Source organism: Diorhabda sublineata, chromosome 3, assembly GCF_026230105.1.
Source record: "Diorhabda sublineata isolate icDioSubl1.1 chromosome 3, icDioSubl1.1, whole genome shotgun sequence".
NCBI classification, from domain to species: Eukaryota; Metazoa; Arthropoda; class Insecta; order Coleoptera; family Chrysomelidae; genus Diorhabda; species Diorhabda sublineata.
The window spans coordinates 1,761,320-1,781,095 of record NC_079476.1 but is presented as its reverse complement, the minus strand read 5'-3'; the positions used below and the strand labels follow the sequence as shown (position 1 = coordinate 1,781,095).

The window sequence follows — 19,776 nt, the reverse complement described above, 5'->3', positions numbered from 1 at the left end:
ATTATTAATATCGAGTTTCATTGAAGACTGAAAAGCAAATCTTTAAGATATTTAATGGATAATAGACATTAATATACTTTTTTGTCGTGGCCAATGTAGCCACTAGCCTAACCACTGGCATTCTATTTCCGAGACAGAATTAGTTTTTAAAACCAATAAAAATCGATGGGGATTTTGAAATTGTCTTGTCTAAATCAAATTATCTATATTTCGGTCGAATACAAAACATACAGTTTATAATCTTTCAATGTTGCTCAAAATTGCTAAAAATCGATTTGAGTGGTTGTACTCCTCCTGGATTTAGAGCATAGACTAAAAACGAGGAATTAATGCCAAAAAGATCAAAGGCATTTAAAGAGATGATGCAATGGAAAAATATATTGAATAGGTCAGAAGAATCGTCGTATTGGATTATATGAGAATGTGTTTAAAAAATCGATGAAATAAACTAGAAAACATAACACTCCAATGGTATGGTAACGACTAAAGAATGCTACTGGGGGTCAAAGCAGATACCATAATGGAAGCCTTAAAGAAGAAGACGTAGAGGACCATTAACTCTGGGATGAGAAACATATATTGGAAATGAGATAATAGATGAAGATCTGATAAAAAAATTGTGAAGAAATGGAACTTGCAAGGGACAATGCCGGGGAAGAATACAATTTGGTTATTAACTTTTCATAGTATCAATAAAATGCTACAAAATCTTTTATTCAAATACGAGGGTTGGTACTGAAGTTTCAAGATTAAAAAATATATTTAATTAGATATGGCTTTATTGTTTTTCAACAAATCTTACATGCGTTCGAACTAATTATCGAAGCATTTTCTCTATTCCTGTTGAGGCACCTCCAAAGCATGTTATTGGATCGATTCAACCGCTTCTTCAGGTGTAGAAACACGTTGACCTCGCAATTTTCTTTATATTTGTGAATAAGAAGAAATCATTGAGTGTCAAACAAGGACTGTACGCCGGATGATCCATCAACTGGATGTTTTAACTGTTCAAAAACATTTTTGTTCAGCTGATGACTGAATCGTCTCATGCGATTGGTTTCTCTGACTTTTTTGAACACTTTTGGTAAACAAATGCTGGTGTACCATTCAGAATTGACCATTCTACGTCTAATGGAACGGTGGCGGTTATTACAAAAAAACATGCGTACATTCGTTTACAAGTGCTTCCTGTGCGAACAAATTTTTATAGATTTGCCTAATTTTGAGGGACTCAAACAGTGTCGATTGTTGTTTATTTCCGGATTCATATGCATGTATCCATGATTCGTCGGCTGTCACGTCTCTTGAAGCACCGCGCTTCAATTTGTTCAGAATTTCTTTGCACCAATCGACCCGAGATTGTTTTGAACGATTGTCAAATTATGCGGTATCCAACGCGAACAAATCCATTTGACAGTCAAACGTTTATGTAATATTGAAGGTATGCTAGTGAAACTAACGCCCAGGTATGCCTTAATCTTACGGTATGTCACATAACGATCTTCCAATATCAGTTTAAGCACAGCATCGAAGTTTTTTGGTACAACAGGCGATTTGTAACTAAGTGCGACTACGATTGAATTCGAATACGATTTAGGGTAGTTCGAGATGGTGCTTTATCACCAAAAGTTTAATCGAGTTGACAGTGTTGTCATATTTCAAAATTATAGTAGGATCTCTCGTATATATTAACGAAAAAATACTGGTTTAAATGGTTTAGAACACTCCAACGTCGATCTGAAAGATTTGTTGAAATGAGATAAACAACGATCAATTATTGATACCATTTCTTTTAGTTGTTTCCTACTTTATATAAGATAAAATGTAAGGGATTACAAAAAAACAAAAGTATCTTGCAATACGTTTTTATTGTTTTATTATAAAAATATATTTCATCTTCTATAAACTACTTATTAAATATGGCAAAAATGAATATATATTTGAAGTACAAATATTTGTGTAGTAATCAATGATGATCCTACACAAACTCGAAGTCATTTATTGGAAGCCTTTTTATATTCTACACTGACCTGTTTTTACATTATAAGTAATAAGAAATAAAAAAGATAATTACATTACGTATAAATACAATTGGTAACTTCTAGTTCATATAAATTGAAATTGAAACAACTACGGAATTGCAATTTTTAAAATATAGTTTCTCATACATATAGAAAACAATTTGCATTCAAATTTTAATGATTTTTGATATTTCTTACATAATTTTGACATATATACATAAAAAGGAAGAGAGAAGTAATTTTATCATCAATATATATATATCAGTTAAATAATTTAATAAAACAACTATGTGGTTGGTTGGCACTGATATCGATAGTTTAGTCGGTGAAATATTTGTTGGAGCCCCTTCGGGGGACCAAAAATATAAAAATCGCCACAATAGGTTTCTTCTTCGAATAGAATTTTCAAAGGTTTCTATTTTCATCCATAAATTTTGTAGGGTGTTCCTTTAATTGTTTATAAAGATGATGAAATTCTCCAAACATGTACCTTTTCGTATTTATTGGGTGTGTAGATAATTTTTGTTTTTTTTGCTGTTTAAACAATATAATATTCAACTGCACCCTAGGAAGGTGCGAGATATTGCATGAATAGAAGTATGTACACGCTAATAATTCGATTCAAATAATGAAAATGAAGAATGAATGCTGAAATTGTTCAAAATTCATGAAAATATTTGTGATATTTCAAAATTCTTAAAAAAATTTCAATTCGATACTGTTTTAATTCAACTATAAACTACGTATACCAAGATCGGAAGTAATTCGAAAATATTTCACCTAAGTAGTTAAATTTTAATATTGGTAACCACCGTTGGAAGCTGGATATCCATTTGGACCTCCAGAAGGATAACCTCCAACTTGTTCATAAGTTACTTTGGGTTTGTAACCATCCAAATCGGCGGTATATTCAACCGTTTGACGACGACCATCGGGAAGAAGAACGAAGTATTTTCCTTTAGCTACGTCTCCTTGTCTTTCTTCTTCGTGACCGAAGTCGTTTCCTGAAGCGGCATCTTCTACGTGATAAGAGAATTGATAGTTAGCGGGCTCCTGAAATAAATAATACGACTTTTAATCACCTGCTCAACCAAAGATTCATCATAAATTTATCTCTGCATCAACCCTGCAAATTCTAAACTGTATAACTGTGACGAAAGTGGAAATATGTTGAAACTTTTAACCATGTCCGCTTCTTATAGTGTATATTATGGTTACCACAAACCAAAACTTCTCTTCTTTGTAGCTGCCAACATTCCTAAATTGAAAGTAAAGAAAATAATCGCCAACAACACGAAGCAACCAGAGGATTAGATTTAAGTCAATTTTATAAAAGTGCTTCAATCGAAGAGTTAATACAATGCAGGAACCAATGTATCTTGATGAAATGAATGCAAAGATAGAGCACAGCTGATCAATTGTGCAAGAGTTCGCATTTGCAACTGTATTGGTTTGGTGCCAGTTGTCTGCTCAGCTGATTGATTGATATACTTTCCTGAAACTAACCTTCTCGCCTTTTGTGATAAATTTCCTGTCCATCGTTATTTTCATTGCTAGTATTAATGTACTATAAACCTATGTTGCCTATGTACTATAAAAAGGCTCATAATGTCAAAAAACCACAAGATTTTCGTAATTTCTTGCATGTTATATCGCTCCATACCAAGCGACCAAGTAGTGCAATTACAAAACTTGTTTTGTTGTTAATATTAACAATAAATACGTAAAATATAATGAAAATTGTATTTTTCATTTTTCCCCTAGTATACATCATTCCAATATTGAATAATATGATGCATTGTACGGTACATAAGTATGGGTAAATCTCCAATTATAAGGAGATAGTGAATAAAACGATTTTATACGCATTGATAGAATTCTTTAGAGTCTCACCAAGCTCTAAGACATGGCTACAAGATTTGCCTCATTGATATAATTGAAACAAATTGGATTATCAACAAGCAAGGACAATTGTAGCTTTCATGTTAAATAATTTGGTTGTTTTCTTTAGAACTTTTGAAATTCTGACACGAGTATGTATAATTTCCAACAGAATCTATTTAACAAAGTCAATTTCTATGATTGAATCAAAAGATCGTTTCCAATTTTTGTTATGTCTACCAGGTTTAATTTTTACCTATAGTGGTAGCAATTTCATAAATCATATTATGGATTTAAATGTTATCGATGTATCATCACAAAAATTTTGATTTCCATCAATTATTCCAATCAAATTATTGACATTCGTGAATACATTTGGGTGTTTTCTACGAATTATTAAACAGATTTAAAATATCTTACCGATTCTTCTTCATCTCGTCCACCGTATCCTGGTGGTCCATAGGTATTGCTGGGTGGTCCATAGGTGTTGCTGGGTGGTCCATAGGTGTTGCTGGGTGGTCCATAGGTGTTGCTAGGAGGTCCATAGGTGTTGCTAGGTGGACCGTACGAGTTGCTAGGTGGGATATAAGTATTAGTGGGTGGACCGTAACTGCTACTGGGTTTAAGAATAGCTTCTGTTTGAGCAGGTGCTCCGTAAGTACTAGCTGGCGTTGATAATTTTGGTCCTAAATAAGTATTGGCAGGAATGTATTGGTTGCTTGGCACTGGGGGTTCAGCTAATACCAAAGCGAATGCGAACAAAGTTATCAAAGCAATCTGAAACCAAATGTAACTTTTAGTGTTATTTCAGTCCAGAATTATATATGTTTTAATTTCCTCCAATGGTTAATATTCACTAAAAAAAGAAGTTACAATGCACTGGTAAGACAAAAGGACAGTTGGAAAAGGGTTTTGAGCTATTTTATTGCTTCCACACTCAACAATAAGGGCAATTATAAAAAATAACGTCAAACTAGAAATTAGAGGATATATCTTTCATCAATTCTTTTATATGTTCTAAAAAAATCTCTTTTCACCATATCAATGAAGGTGTGTAGTCTTTCTGCATATAACTGATGTAAATAAAGATGTAGAGTGATTAGATTGAGGTTTATTGTGTCCTCAATAGACCTGATTCCAACATTTACGACTCCAGTTTATTAATCAACTCCAGTATCTACTCTGGCTTCAGGAAGGCTAGATCTCCACTCCTACTAGATACGCAAATGTATCTTTTTTCATCTACATCTTACTCCACATCAACAAACGTTCGTTTCTGCTAAACCTCAGGTACTACCTGGCACGGAAATTCTCTGTGAGCTTTGTGCAGTAAGATCTTTCTAATCTAATATCATTATAATTCCGATATAAGTTTTTAGAGGTATCCGAATCAAGAAAATACCTTCAGGGTGTTCTCAGTTTATTCCTTCTTTTCTGAAACTCTCACTCATTGGAGCATTTTCCTATATTATAGAAGAATGTGGATCAATAGAAATCTCGCTTTCTTGATAGGTGAATTAGTGCGATTCATGTACAAAATCCACGATAAACGATTCTTTATTATTATCTAGGTCGTCTAGCTTTTTTGGCACTGAAACTATAACTTTAAGTCAATATAATAGAAGCCCAATATATTGATAGCAATCCATATGACGTTCATGAAGTACCAATTCAAAACAATTTTATATGTTAATTTGTCATTGCTTCTTGATAAACAAGCTCAAAAGTGTTTTTTGGATTTTGCTCCATCGAAAAGAACCATTTGTTATTCATTTGCTGAATTTAAACGCGGTCGTTCGACACCGATGATGGTAAACGTTTTGGTTAACCAACAGACAACATAAAGAAAGTCCAAGAAATGGTTATAACTAACCGTAAATTGAAATTGCGTAAGATAGCTGAGACCTTGAAGATATCAGAAGGCAGTGTGCTCACAATTATGCATAGAGGTTTGATCATAGAAAGCGTTTACTCACAATGGATCAAGAACACCAACATGTTGATGATTCAGAGCAGTGTTTGACTTTTTGCACCGATATATGATAATGGATGAAACATGGATTGATAACTTCACTCCAGAATCAAAACGATCATCATTTGAGTGAACTGCAACCGATGAACCACGTCCGAAGCGTCCAAACGCGCAACAGTCAGCTGAGAAGGTTATAGCTTCGGTATTTTGGTATGTGCTTGGAATATTGTTCATCAACTATCACCAAGAGGGAGGGACAATCAATAGCAAATAATACATATAGTTTTTGGAACGTTTGAATGCAAAAATCAAACGAATACGGACTCAATGTCGAAGACAAACCACCGATTCACAAGTCGATAGCAACGATGGTTAAATTGAACGAATTACTATTCGAATTGCTTCCTCATCCACCATATAGTCCAGATTTGTACCTAGTGGCTACTGGGTATTCGCTGATCTCAAAAAAATGGTCACCTGGAGGAAATTCAGCTCAAATGAAGAAGCAATTACTGAAACTGAAGTCTATTTTGAAGCAAAAGACAAATCTTTCTACAAGCACGGCGTTGGAATGATTGTAGTGCTCTTGAAGGAGATTACATTGATAAATACACGGCTTATTAAGTGAGTATCAGATGATTTCCAGGTTCCTCTCCAGCAAATTTATAAAATATCAGCTATTTGAATCAACGTTCCAAATATACGTATTTGATATACTGTTGTGCAGTTTTGAGCAGCTCAACTTGTTGTTAATATATGTATATTTTTTCCTTTCTTTCAACTTCTGAAAACAAAGTAACATTAATCAATGTTTGTTTCTATTGAGTCAGATTTTCTAACATTAATAACCTAATTGATTTGAAATTACATAACACTACCTGCACTCAACCATCGTGTTCAATTTTGCATAACTGCCTCCAAACATGGGCGTCTAAACGAGATCAACGTTAATTTAATAACTCGTGAAGATGTGCAATTATTTTATAATCTCGAGCATAATGCCGAATAAGTATTATATTAATTTCTATTTATTTAGTGCATATATTAAGGTTACGATGACCTAATGTATAGATAAATAAATAAAAAGTAGTTCGAATAAGTGACATTCAGATTCTTTATTAGTTGAAATGCTTGAAAGTTGGATGACGATTATGTAACTGCATGTAACATGAATTAGAAAATATGAAACAAATTCTATATTTTAATTAAAACGGTTTTTTTAGTAGTTGCTTATCTCATAAATGTGAATTATGGTCTCAAATACTTTTCACTTCTCCGTATTTAAAACTTTATGTGTATTGGATACTTCAAAACGTGTAAAATCGAACATGGAATTATTTCCTTATTTGATACATTGATAAAAATATTCATTTATGTCACATTGATGTTTCTATAGCGTATTTTTATACGAAGATGGTCTCAGAAGAATTTGATCTGACTTGACTGAGAGATGGTGGTGGTTCCTTGAAAAATACCACTGTATTAAAAAGTAGGCAAAGACCGTCCCATCTGCAGCAAAAACGGATGCATTTGGCTAAGAAGAAAGTGTTGTTTCATCAAGACAATACAGCAGCTGATACATCTAGTTTGAATTGCTATCTCATGCAACCTATTCACTGGATTTACTCCCCTCGAATTATTTTCTGTTCCCAGGCTTGAAATAGCTCGATGGTCAAAGATTTGAAGAGGTTACGTCGGCAGTTAAAGGGTATTTTGAGGACATGGATGATTCTGATTATAAAAAGGGTATCGAATCTATAAATATATATATTTTCTTACAAAATTTTTGTGTTAGGCCAAGACAATAATCTAAATACTTCCAGAAATTCTTATGAAGGAGCTTTCCCGTTTTTAATTCTTTTATATCTATAAAGCTGCTTCGTTAATATTTATTTGAGTTCGGGATGAACAAACACTGTTAGTATTTGAAGCTCCTTTTTTGTATTTTAATATTGTAGTCATGTTTTTCAAGTTCCAAGCGCCAAGTCTGGAACTTGGATCTTTGTGTGAGAATAACCATTAGAGCGCTAAGTACTTTAAACTTTCTTCCAAAAACTTAAGGACCAGACCATTGCAAGAAGTTCTTTTTCGTCATTTAGGGTACTGCTGGCATAAGCAACAGGTAGGTCAGATCCTATTTTTAATTGTCTTAGTATTGCATCTAAAGCAATATTACTTATATCTGTGGTTAAGTTGAAAAGTTTAATAGAATTTGGATATTGAAGTATTGGTTCATTAATTAACAGATTCCCACACTTTTCAAAGCATTCGACACAATCGGAATTTTATATTAATAATTCCATCCCTCCATTTTCGAAAATAACCAAAAAATACGAGAAATCCTTTTAATTCTTTTGAAATTTTTGGTATAGCAAATTTTTGTATTGCCAGAATTTTATCTAGGCTTAGTTTTACACCTCCTGGCATTACAATTTGGCAAGAAATGCTATTTATTATTATTAATAACTAGCATTTATCAATTTGTAATTCAATACTAGACTCTCTTAGTTTATTTCTGCCCCACGGATTCTGGGAGGCGGGGGGCAATAAACCAGCTGCAGGAAAAACACCTGCCATTGGAAAAAAGGGAGTTAAACCAAAAATACTGGAATAAAAACCCAGGACACCCAGAAAGAGGAGGAAAAAATACGCCATAGCGCCCAAAATCATTTGAAAAACATCTTTGAACGACAAAGATGTATAAATACATCGGAAACCTGTAACCTAAGAAGAAAAATCGCAGTAATTTCAATATCGCACCTGAAGGAACCCTACAAAAAGAAGGAAAACCCAGAGGCCTTTATATCGATAGAGAGAGGTTTGGACTGGTCCAAAGCCCTGTGTATTAAGTTAGAAATTGTTTAGTTCAGAGAAATGGAATCAGTTTTAAACAATACGTAGGGCTCTTGAAAAACCAAAGTTTCAAATTGAAAATAATTTAGACTTCAAAGAAAAGTAGATGCGTTCTTCTTTATAAAACAATTTCCGACAATTGATGGAGTGGTTCATGATGATCAAGAATTACCCTGAACTGAGTCGAAATAAAAACTCTTACAACAAATGGGTTTTCGTTGCAAAGGTCATTTCAGAAAATCTATTTTAATAAAAAGAAATGATATTGTAGTATGAAGAAGAAATAACCTCAGAAATACACAAAATGAGAGACCATAGAAGAAATATATTTTACTTAGTTGAAACATGGATCAATGTCGGATATACATCAAATAAATTTTGGCAAGATGAAACTGTTATAAATCGAAGATAAGTTCTTACAAATAATTTATCTACTGATAAACTGATAATTGTATCCGTAGTTCAAATCATTTTTTGAAAGGTATATCGACTTTTGAATCTACTCGTTCCGGTAAATTCCATGAGGACATGAATGCTAATGCTTTTAAAGAATGGTTCGAAAAAATGATTAATCTTAAGCTATCTCTCGAGACTTTCCCAGTATTCGGTGGTTAAAAAAAGATTTAAAGAAAAATATTCCATTCCAGTTTTTTGAGAAAATAGTATTATTTGCATTGCGAAACATTTTAAATCGATGACATTACAGAAAATTGTGGAATGACGATTAAATCATTGGGAACTAAACCCGATTGAAATGAGTGATGTTAAACTTGTTTTTGGAGGCTTAAAAACAATGTTAAAACTGAGAAAATTCAGTTAATATATATAAATATAATTGTACATTCGATATATTCATTATATGTATGAAAATACTCGGGGTATACTCGAAAAAATATTTCAACTGTCTACTTAAAGAAGTGATACACCTATGGAATACGAATGCTTCATCATTTTATTACTCTCTGATTCATATAAATAGATTATAATCAAGCTTAGGAATATCTATAACCGAAAACTTAATGAGTAATAGTTTCTCAGTAAATTAAAGTTATATATTTTTTCACATAGTTGTATATATTGTATTTATAATTGCCAAGACCGTATATTTCTGAATGCCTTCTACAAAGAATAATAGCCCAAAATACCTGCGCAAACATCAACTTTCTAAGGCATTTCTGTGTTCTAAATCCCCGCATCCATTCAAGTTTCGAGTCACTGCACTATCTACAACTGTTAAGATTGACTATACTATTTTAAATAAAATGGGCTTCACCAGAAAAGATTATTTAACTTGTAAATTGATGATCTGCATCCATTTTTTGGACTATTTTTTGAAAACATTCCAATCAGTCATGATTATCTCCAAATCAGTCATAATTATCTCCAAATATTCATGTTCTAGCTTCACTTTATAATAGTGTTGTTGCAACCGGATACTATTTTACTCCAACAACATGTTATAAAGATTTTGATACGGTCTTTGACTGGAGTTACAAAAATTTGGCAGCGATTTGGATACGTATCATTATATGACTTTTTTCTGAAATAACCGTAAATTCTCATCATGAGAATTCTTTCATGTTGGGTGAACATGATTAAATTTTTATTTTACAATAAATATCACTAATGACGAAGAATAATTTATGACATTTCAACACAATTTATGACAAAAACCTACTACTTCAATTTTAATTTAATTTCAAATTGAACTATTAAATGCAGACGATTGTGTTTTTAATTTAGAAGATTAGAAGGTTTACATCTAGGTCTCGGTCAGAGTGACATCGTTTTCAGTAGAATTTAATTTTAGACGTGTACGGCCGAAAGTGATAAATCGATAATGATGATCTATATATCCAATAAGAGGTGTTATTTTGAACAGCCCGCTATTTCGGTAAATGTCACTTTTGAAGCTGTCATTTTTTGACATTTGACAAGTAAAAACTACGCCATTAATGAAAATGGAACGATACATGCTTCAACAACGCATTGAAATTATTAAAATTCACTATAAAAATGGTGAATGTTTGGCAGAGACGGTTCGTAAAACTAAAACATTTTTAGGTCGACGTGAAGCACCTTCTCGGACCGCAATACAAAAATTGGTGGAAAAATTTGAGCTGTTGGGACAAGTTAGTGATGTGAAGAATAAAATCCGTACACGTCGCTCAAAAACAACTGAGAATATTGCTGATATAGCCCAAAGTGTTAAAGAAAACCCAGGTTTGTCCATTCCTCGTCGTTCTTTGGAATTAGCCATTCCACAAACGTCATTACACCGTATTTTGCATAAAGACTTGGGTCTTAATGCCTATAAAGTTCAGTTAACACAAGAACTCAAGCCGGCCGATCATCAACAACGTCGTGTCTTTGCTGATTGGGTCCTTGAAATGCATGAAAATGATCCGGAATTTCATCGAAAAATCATCTTAACTGATGAGGCCCATTTCCACCTTGGTGGTTACGTCAATAAACAAAATTGCCGAATCTGGGGCTCGGAAAACCCAAGAGTTATTGTTGAAAATCCTCTCCATCCTCAACGCGTGATTGTTTGGTGCGGTTTATGGTCTGGCGGTGTTATTTGACCTTACTTTTTCGAAAATGAGGCTGGAGCAACAGTTACGCTGAATGGATAGCGCTATCGAGAGATGATTAATGGTTTTTTATGGCCGGAATTGGATGGTATTGATTTGGACATCGTTTACTTTCAACAAGACGGCGCTACGTGCCACATAAGCAACGAAACCATCGATCTTTTACGGGAAAAATTTCCGGACCGTGCTATCACAATTGGCGACGGAGATCTTGTGATTTAACACCTTGCGACTTTTTCCTTTGGGGCCACGTGAAAGATAAGGTCTACGCCAACAGTCCAGCATCGATTCAAAACCTCAAAGATGGAATTCGTGAGGCTATCGAGGACATAGGGCAGCCGCTTTGCAATTTGGTTACGGAAAATTTCATGAAAAGGATATGGTCCTGTAAGCGCAGTCGTGGCGTCCATTTGGCTGATGTTGTGTTCCATTATTAACGGCATACCTTCCTCTTTATAACGAAATAAATATCCGATCATTTATCTCAAAAAATGGCATTTTTCTTTGAATATCAAAATAACACCTCTTATTGGAAAAACCCTTATAATCGTTTTCGGTGGAAATCACGAAATAGGTAGCATACCACGCGGCTAAATATTCTATATATTGCTTCACAATATGAAGTGTCTAATCTTATGAATGTACAAACCTATTTGTTGATAGAAACTTGCTTAGTACTAAAAGTGTTATGAGTGGAATTTATCATTACAGATAGAGATTTGATTAATATCTTACGCTTTTCCACAATTACTGTATTAATCCGAAATGTTTTTTGCGTACAATAGATGGAGAAACGTTTTACTATATTTTGAATGGATCTCAGGATTTCAGGCTCGTTGTTTTATCGTTTCGCATAAAATGGTTTCATTCGAATTCAACAGAAACGTCCCAGAAAAACAAATAAATTTGAATTCGTTCGATGACGGAAAAGTTCGGCTTAAGTCGCTGGTCTGAATCGGTTTTACAGTTTTACCATTTATGGCCCGTTCTAAATGGATTCCCGCAACAAAAAAAATCGATGGCCACTTTCATTTTCCCGAAAAACTTTTCTTAAGCACTAAGACGCCATGTTGTGAAAACGTTATTTAAGAATTTCAAATGGTGCACTCATTTCAAACGGCCGCCATTATAGGTCAAAACCGACATTTTCTTTGCGGGCCCGTAATTTCCGAACGGGACATTTCAGTTAACCATCGTTTAGCAAATAGGTAGATCAGGGGTTCCTGGAAAACATACCCAAAACTCACGCAAATTAAAGATCGGGTTTCTAAAAAATTTTTTAGTTTTTCCGGATTTCCAGTTCCTAATCAAAGCTAACTCTGAGAATACCAAGTAAAAGTAGAGCAAATAACGAAAAAAAATTGGTCCCGATAGGTAAATTTGAATTTTGAAAAATCACGCATTATTTTTAATATAGTTCCATAATTTCTTGGAACACATTTCTTTCCTCTGTTTATTAAGTGAAATTGATAAAAAATATGCTATAAGTAAATTGTTTTGCACTATAATTACTTCAAAACCATTTTTGAACATGCCTAGTTTCCAATTTCTTCTCTAAATTTCCACTTTTCACCTCCAAATAGAGATATAAAATGAGTGTAAACCCTTTGCAGATATTTACAATGTTATCTATAGATCTATCAATTCCTTAATCTCGATGTATTTTTCTTTAGCATTTCATAGTTAACCTCAAGATATTGAAAGTCTGAGCTACAAACTTCTTGTGCAATGATAGTCTTTTAATGTTATCCATTTAGTCGAATTAACAACAATTGAGGGTTTTTGTCGAGATTTAAGAGAATTAAAATTTATTTCTGTTGTATTAACTTTTAAACTGATTTGGTTTTACCACTGCAGATTTTTCAAAAATACACAAGTTTAGTTTCTAATTTATTGCAATTTCATAATATTGCAAATTATTTGCGATATGTCTTTTCGTCAAACCAGAGTCTTTTGAAGTTTGTTTTTAGTACTTTTTCGAGCGAAATATTTCATTTAAACTTTAATTTAATCTATTCAGTCGTAAGCATATATAATACTGAGTTAAATCAAATTGAATCATTAATAACAAAAACTAAAACATTAATATTTGAAATCGAATGATATAATATTATGAACATACTTTGCGATGTTAGAAAAGGGTATAAAAGAATAAAAATATTTTTCAAGGATCAATAGTCGATTTCTGTTAAGAATAGTTTCCCGAAAAAATGAAAAATTTAATACTGTACCTTCATATTTACTATTATATTTTTGTTGAAATTGATTGGAAGATACACTACACGTTCCACACAATATATTCTAAAAAATAAATTGATGACTTTGTATCTGTTTGAAGAATGAAAGTGATCTGATTAAAATAGCTACCACAGAAGCTTTTATACTATAAAATCTGCGTATAGTGGGTGAACTTACACAAAATATTTCACTTTCCTCCCAAAACCTTCACTTGAAAAACTTATTTCACCCTACCAGTTCTTCTCGATACGCTTTGACATCCACAGGGAGGACCAGAGAGGCGGCCCCCCTTCTATTTTCCATTTTGGCGCCTTCTTCTCGTCGAAGATCTATACTTGCCTTGAAATAGTTCAATTATTATTGAGATATTGAGATTATAACTGTGCTTAGACCAGTCAATTTTCAAATTTTAAAATGTGGTTTTCTGTAGGGCTAATTAGGCAAATGTAAATTTACATAAATGAGTTTAGTGAAGGTGATTATCAAAATTGGTAATTATACAAATATGAACATCAGGAGTAAACAAAACTATTTCTTTATAACAATTAATATTTACTTTATTCGTTTATAGATTTTTGTAAACGTGAAGAGTTATGAAATATTATTGATGACATTATTCATTAAGAAACTAATTTTTTCATGATATTTCTTATTACCATCAAATTCCTTATCCATAAAATTTCAAAATAACACCGTAAATAGATAGAGAATTGAATTTTATAAAGAAAATGTAGAATAAAGTTTTTTATTTAACTCAATAATTTCTGAGTTATTCGCGATTGAAAATTAAAAGAAAAAAACACGTTTTACAACATTTTTTCACGAAAAACTCGAAAATTGCGCATTTTTTGGAAAAAATAGTCTTATCAAAATTGAAGCTTATGAAAAAACAAAGAAATTAGTGAGTTTCAATTAAATTTTTCAAATAATATTCAGCACCTTATGAGTCACTGAAAGACAATTTTTTCTTTTTAGTAAATTTATGCAGAGGTTTGAGCTCAAATAACGGAAAAACTATCAATTTTTCATAAAAAATTGTTATAAACATTTTTAAATTACTTTTTCGAGCCTTTAAAATGAGCTCTTATAAAACTGTCTAACATGAAAATTAAGCGAGCTGTGACGAAAATAAAGTAACTCGAATTTGAGAAAAAAAATGTCGGTAAATTTGATACCATGTGCGGCAAAATTAAATTTAATCGCAGCTCATGTAAAATTACCTTTGTTCAAGCCCTAACAACACGTTTAAAAAGTTTGGATGGTTTGAAACACGTATATTTTTCAAAATATCTCGAAAACTATTGGATGAACGAATAAATTTTTTTGTAATTTAAATTTTAGCTTTTATTTCACTGAACATTTTCCTTTTTTCAAAACTTACGTAGCTTGAAAATCATGATTTTGTAGCTTATGAAATTCCCTACGAAATGATGTATGGATGAATGAAAAAGCTTAAAGGGAAGCCGAGTTATTATTAAAAAACCGAATACATGTTTCAAGAGACAATGCTGGAAAATCATGAAAAAATCATCTAAGTTTTGATCTTTTTGGAGTATTTATTCTTGTTTTTCATCACATTTTTTTAATAATCGTTGTATAAGGGGCTGCTTTTAAGGGTAGGTGAGCTGTAAAATATCAAAATAATAAAGTTATGTTACAAAACTATCAACATTTATTATATTTGAACATAACTATAGTCCATTACCGCTTTAATTCATCAGTTTTCAATTTATTGGAGTCAGGGGTGATTTTCACCCATTAAAAATAAAAAGCATACTTTGTTACCAAGTCAGGTTTGAAGGGGAGGGTAAGATGAACATAATTCCAAATTTTCAAAAAGAAGAAGTCGGTCGATTTTAAGCTTGAATGACTGTACTAACTGTCTTTCGAGTCTCTCCGAGCATGAAACAAAATTTTTGGTAGCATTCAATACTAAAAATGATTCTCGCAAATAATGCCGTATCGTTTCGGAAAAAATTTTTCGAAACTTCAAACACCGTTGTCAAACAACTGACTAAAACACGCTCTCTGGTGATGTACGCTTCGAATTTGACGTCATTGAATCTATAAAATTCTTAGCACTTGTCGTGGACGATTCCTTAAAATAGGAGTCGCCTTATCTAAGACAATTAGGTTCCTCATGCTTTTCGCTGAAATCAGTTTGCAAAGACCTGAATTTATCCACCCCCTTAACAGTTTATTATGCACTTATTGAGTCGCATCTCCGATATGCCTTTCAATCTTCAAAATACAAAAGGGAACTGTTAGATAATTAGTCGGAATAAACAGCAGAGCTACTGCAGCGACTGTTTGAAAAGATTAAAAATTTTTACTCTTCCTTCTTTATTCATCTTTGAATTCGTTTGCCTAATTCGTAAGCACGCTTCTTCAATTTCAATTTACCATTTTTTATTCAGGTCACATTTTCATGTAAAAAATGAATTTCAATTTTTATTTAGCAGGTCCAAAAAGTACTATCAATTTTTGTCTTTATTCCATTTTGGGGAAATACAGTATTCATTGGTAAACTAGCTGTTTTTTGATATTTATTTGAATTTTATGATTTTTTTGGTGTAAAAATCTCGTTTGGACATTCTGTACTTCTAGAATTATCGATGGTTCTACGACCTTTACATACTAGGTAAAAATGGTCGATTTTAACAACCAAGTTTTTGCCGCGTTCTTCTCTCTTCCTCGTTTTTATTTTATTTTTTTTTTGTAGTATAACAAGCTGTGGATATTTTCCATGAGTACCACTCCATGACAACTCATATACCTCACATAGTTACCTAACTTTCAGTTATTCACGTATTTTCACTTTTAAATGGCTTGTCATTGAATATTATGAGCGATGTCTTTTTGGGAATGTGGCAATGAAACACCAAAGTGAACTAACTTTAATATCTTTTCCGAGCTTTTAGTTATTTATGTATTCATCGTCTGGGAAATAATTAATCAAGATTTTCGGTGGTTTTGAATCGTAATCTTGTAAGAAATTTTAAAATTCATAGGTTTGAAAATTCAATATTCAAATTGAACTTGATTGAAATATTGATTTTTGAGATGGTTTGAAAGTATCCCATATTTGTATGTGAAAATTAAAGAAGTCTTTGCCAGCTATATTATGAGCGATTTCTTATGGGGAACGTGGCAATGAAACATCAAAGTGGACTAACTTTAATATATTTTCCAAGCTTTCGAATGTTTATGTATTCATCGTATGGGAAATAATTAATCAAGATTTTCGGTGGTTTTGAATCGTAATCTTGTAAGAAATTTTAAAATTCATAGGTTTGAAAATTCAATATTCAAATTGAACTTGATTGAAATATTGATTTTTGAGATGGTTTGAAAGTATCCCATATTTGTATGTGAAAATTAAAGAAGTCTTTGCCAGCTATATTATGAGCGATTTCTTATGGGGAACGTGGCAATGAAACATCAAAGTGGACTAACTTTAATATATTTTCCAAGCTTTCGAATGTTTATGTATTCATCGTATGGGAAATAATTAATCAAGATTTTCGGTGGTTTTGAATCGTAATCTTGTAAGAAATTTTAAAATTCACAGGTTTGAAAATTCAATATTCAAATTGAACTTGATTGAAATATTGATTTTTGAGATGGTTTGAAAGTATCCCATATTTGTATGTGAAAATTAAAGAAGTCTTTGCCAGCTATATTATGAGCGATTTCTTATGGGGAACGTGGCAATGAAACATCAAAGTGGACTAACTTTAATATATTTTCCAAGCTTTCGAATGTTTATGTATTCATCGTATGGGAAATAATTAATCAAGATTTTCGGTGGTTTTGAATCGTAATCTTGTAAGAAATTTTAAAATTCACAGGTTTGAAAATTCAATATTCAAATTGAACTTGATTGAAATATTGATTTTTGAGATGGTTTGAAAGTATCCCATATTTGTATGTGAAAATTAAAGAAGTCTTTGCCAGCTATATTATGAGCGATTTCTTATGGGGAACGGGGCAATGAAACATCAAAGTGGACTAACTTTAATATATTTTCCAAGCTTTCGAATGTTTATGTATTCATCGTATGGGAAATAATTAATCAAGATTTTCGGTGGTTTTCAATCGTAATCTTGTAAGAAATTTTAAAATTCATAGGTTTGAAAATTCAATATTCAAATTGAACTTGATTGAAATATTGATTTTTGAGATGGTTTGAAAGTATCCCATATTTGTATGTGAAAATTAAAGAAGTCTTTGCCAGCTATATTATGAGCGATTTCTTATGGGGAACGTGGCAATGAAACATCAAAGTGGACTAACTTTAATATATTTTCCAAGCTTTCGAATGTTTATGTATTCATCGTCTGGGAAATAATTAATCAAAATTCAATATTCAAATTGACGTTGATATATATAAATATTACATATATATAAATATTATTAGATTATTAGATATCTAGAAGATACGGCATTAAAGAGGAATTCAATCGATTATATCGAACCTACTAATATCAAATAATTACTTAGTTTAACATTGTAAGCGTTCGTCCTCATGCCCAATTGCGCGATTCTGAAAATTAGTAGTTATTTATCCACGTATCTAAGAAATTTACTCAATTAGTAAATGTGAGCAGTAATGTATAGTTTTGTTGTAATTTTTATGGCGAATCGTATCTAGTTTAACTTAATTAGCTGAAGCGTTTGATTTGAGGACGCGGACGTGTCTAAGTACATCTTGTCGGTACTAACTCAATAAAATCACATAACATACATTTGAGAAATTCATTTCTTCATTTATTTTTATTAAATTACGAAGAAAAGTATATGAACTGCTTCATTCTTGGTCCATCATTGTCATTGCCAGTACCAGACAATAGTGAGAAATTTTGAAGTTTGTGAAGACAAATAGAAACAATTATTCATAATTGGATGTGGCGTTTTTAAAATATTCTCTATTAGGATCAATACATTTAATTTGAAGTTATCCACCGCTTCTTTAGGTGTAGAAAAACGTTGACCTCGCTATTCATTCGCAATTCGATGTTTTGACCGATCAGAAACGTTTTTGTTTGAACTGATGTGTGCAGTCGTCCTCTGATTTTGGATTTTTTGATTCTTAAGATAACAATAAACGGTGGAAACATCTCCAGTTATTCCAAATAAACAGGCTTCGAAGTGCATTGTGCGCAAATAACTTTTGTTGTTTTGTTGGATTTGGCTCGTCTCGGAAGATTCATACAGTATACAGTCGATAGTTTCGGATTCATATACATAGATCCATGATTCGTCGCCTGTCACGAAATTTTTCAGCATTTGTGCGCACCAATGAATACGATTGATTCTTAAAAAATGTCAAATATCAGATTTGACATATTTAAATCAGTGTTGCCATATCTCAAAACTCAAGTAGTACCCCTCGTATTATAATATAAAACAATTGTTGTAAAGTCTACTTATCAACGAATATTTCATGCTCTCTCTTTTATTGCTATTTTTACATGAATATCGTAAATATTGATATTAATTTTACAAAAAATATGAGATTGTTACATAAGTATAACTTTCGTTGTGAAATAAACTGGAAAAATCGAAAATTAATTCTTATTCTGTCATTTGAAATCAAGTTATGCCAGAATATTTGCTACTATTTGAATTTCCCTTGAAAATAAGTAATAAATTGATTTTCAATCTTGTAGAGGATAATCGCTGTTAATACCGCAAAAGTCAAAAAGCGATAATAGTGTGTGAACCGATTTGTATGAAATTTTAACTTCAAAAGTGAAAATGAACTTTTTCAAAATAACCTGAGATGGCGGTAGAAGACATAATTTTGAGAAAAAAATTGTTCTATAAAGTTTTCCAAAAAACCCAATACTTATCAAGTTATTGGTAATTGAAAATTCGGAATTTTTTCACGTTTTTCATCGTATTTTTGACAATATCTCAAAAATATGTATTTTAACAAAAATTTTATTATGAAAAAATTGTAGTAGGTGAAAAACTGAGCAAATCGGTTTCTTATATAGCGTTTTAAGTGCAATATTAAGCAAGATATTGAAAATTTAAGCCGTTTTTTATTATCTCTGAAATTTAATCGATGTATTCAATGCCACGTAGCGGCGAACAATTACATTTTATGCATTCTACTGAAATAAGGTTTTGTTGTGCTTGAAATAAGCTTCAAAATGAGTACTGCTAAAAGTCTTTTGCACGTAAAATGAGTGAGCTGAGAGGCAAATAA

At 32.1% G+C, this 19,776-nt stretch overlaps 1 protein-coding gene across 1 annotated transcript in view; it reads right to left on the bottom strand.

Annotated features, from left to right (window-relative positions):
• Positions 1 to 1,851: 1,851 nt before the first annotated feature.
• The window catches only part of LOC130441034 (pro-resilin-like), a 71,775-nt gene continuing 53,850 nt past the window's right edge, over positions 1,852 to 19,776 (bottom strand). Inside the window, exons 6-7 of the mRNA XM_056774509.1 lie at positions 4,323 to 4,413; positions 1,852 to 3,074 (exon numbers count right to left, since the gene is read on the bottom strand). Coding sequence (XP_056630487.1) covers positions 2,817 to 3,074; positions 4,323 to 4,413 — 349 coding nt within the window. The 3' untranslated portion in view covers positions 1,852 to 2,816. The remainder of the gene's footprint in view (positions 3,075 to 4,322; positions 4,414 to 19,776) is intronic.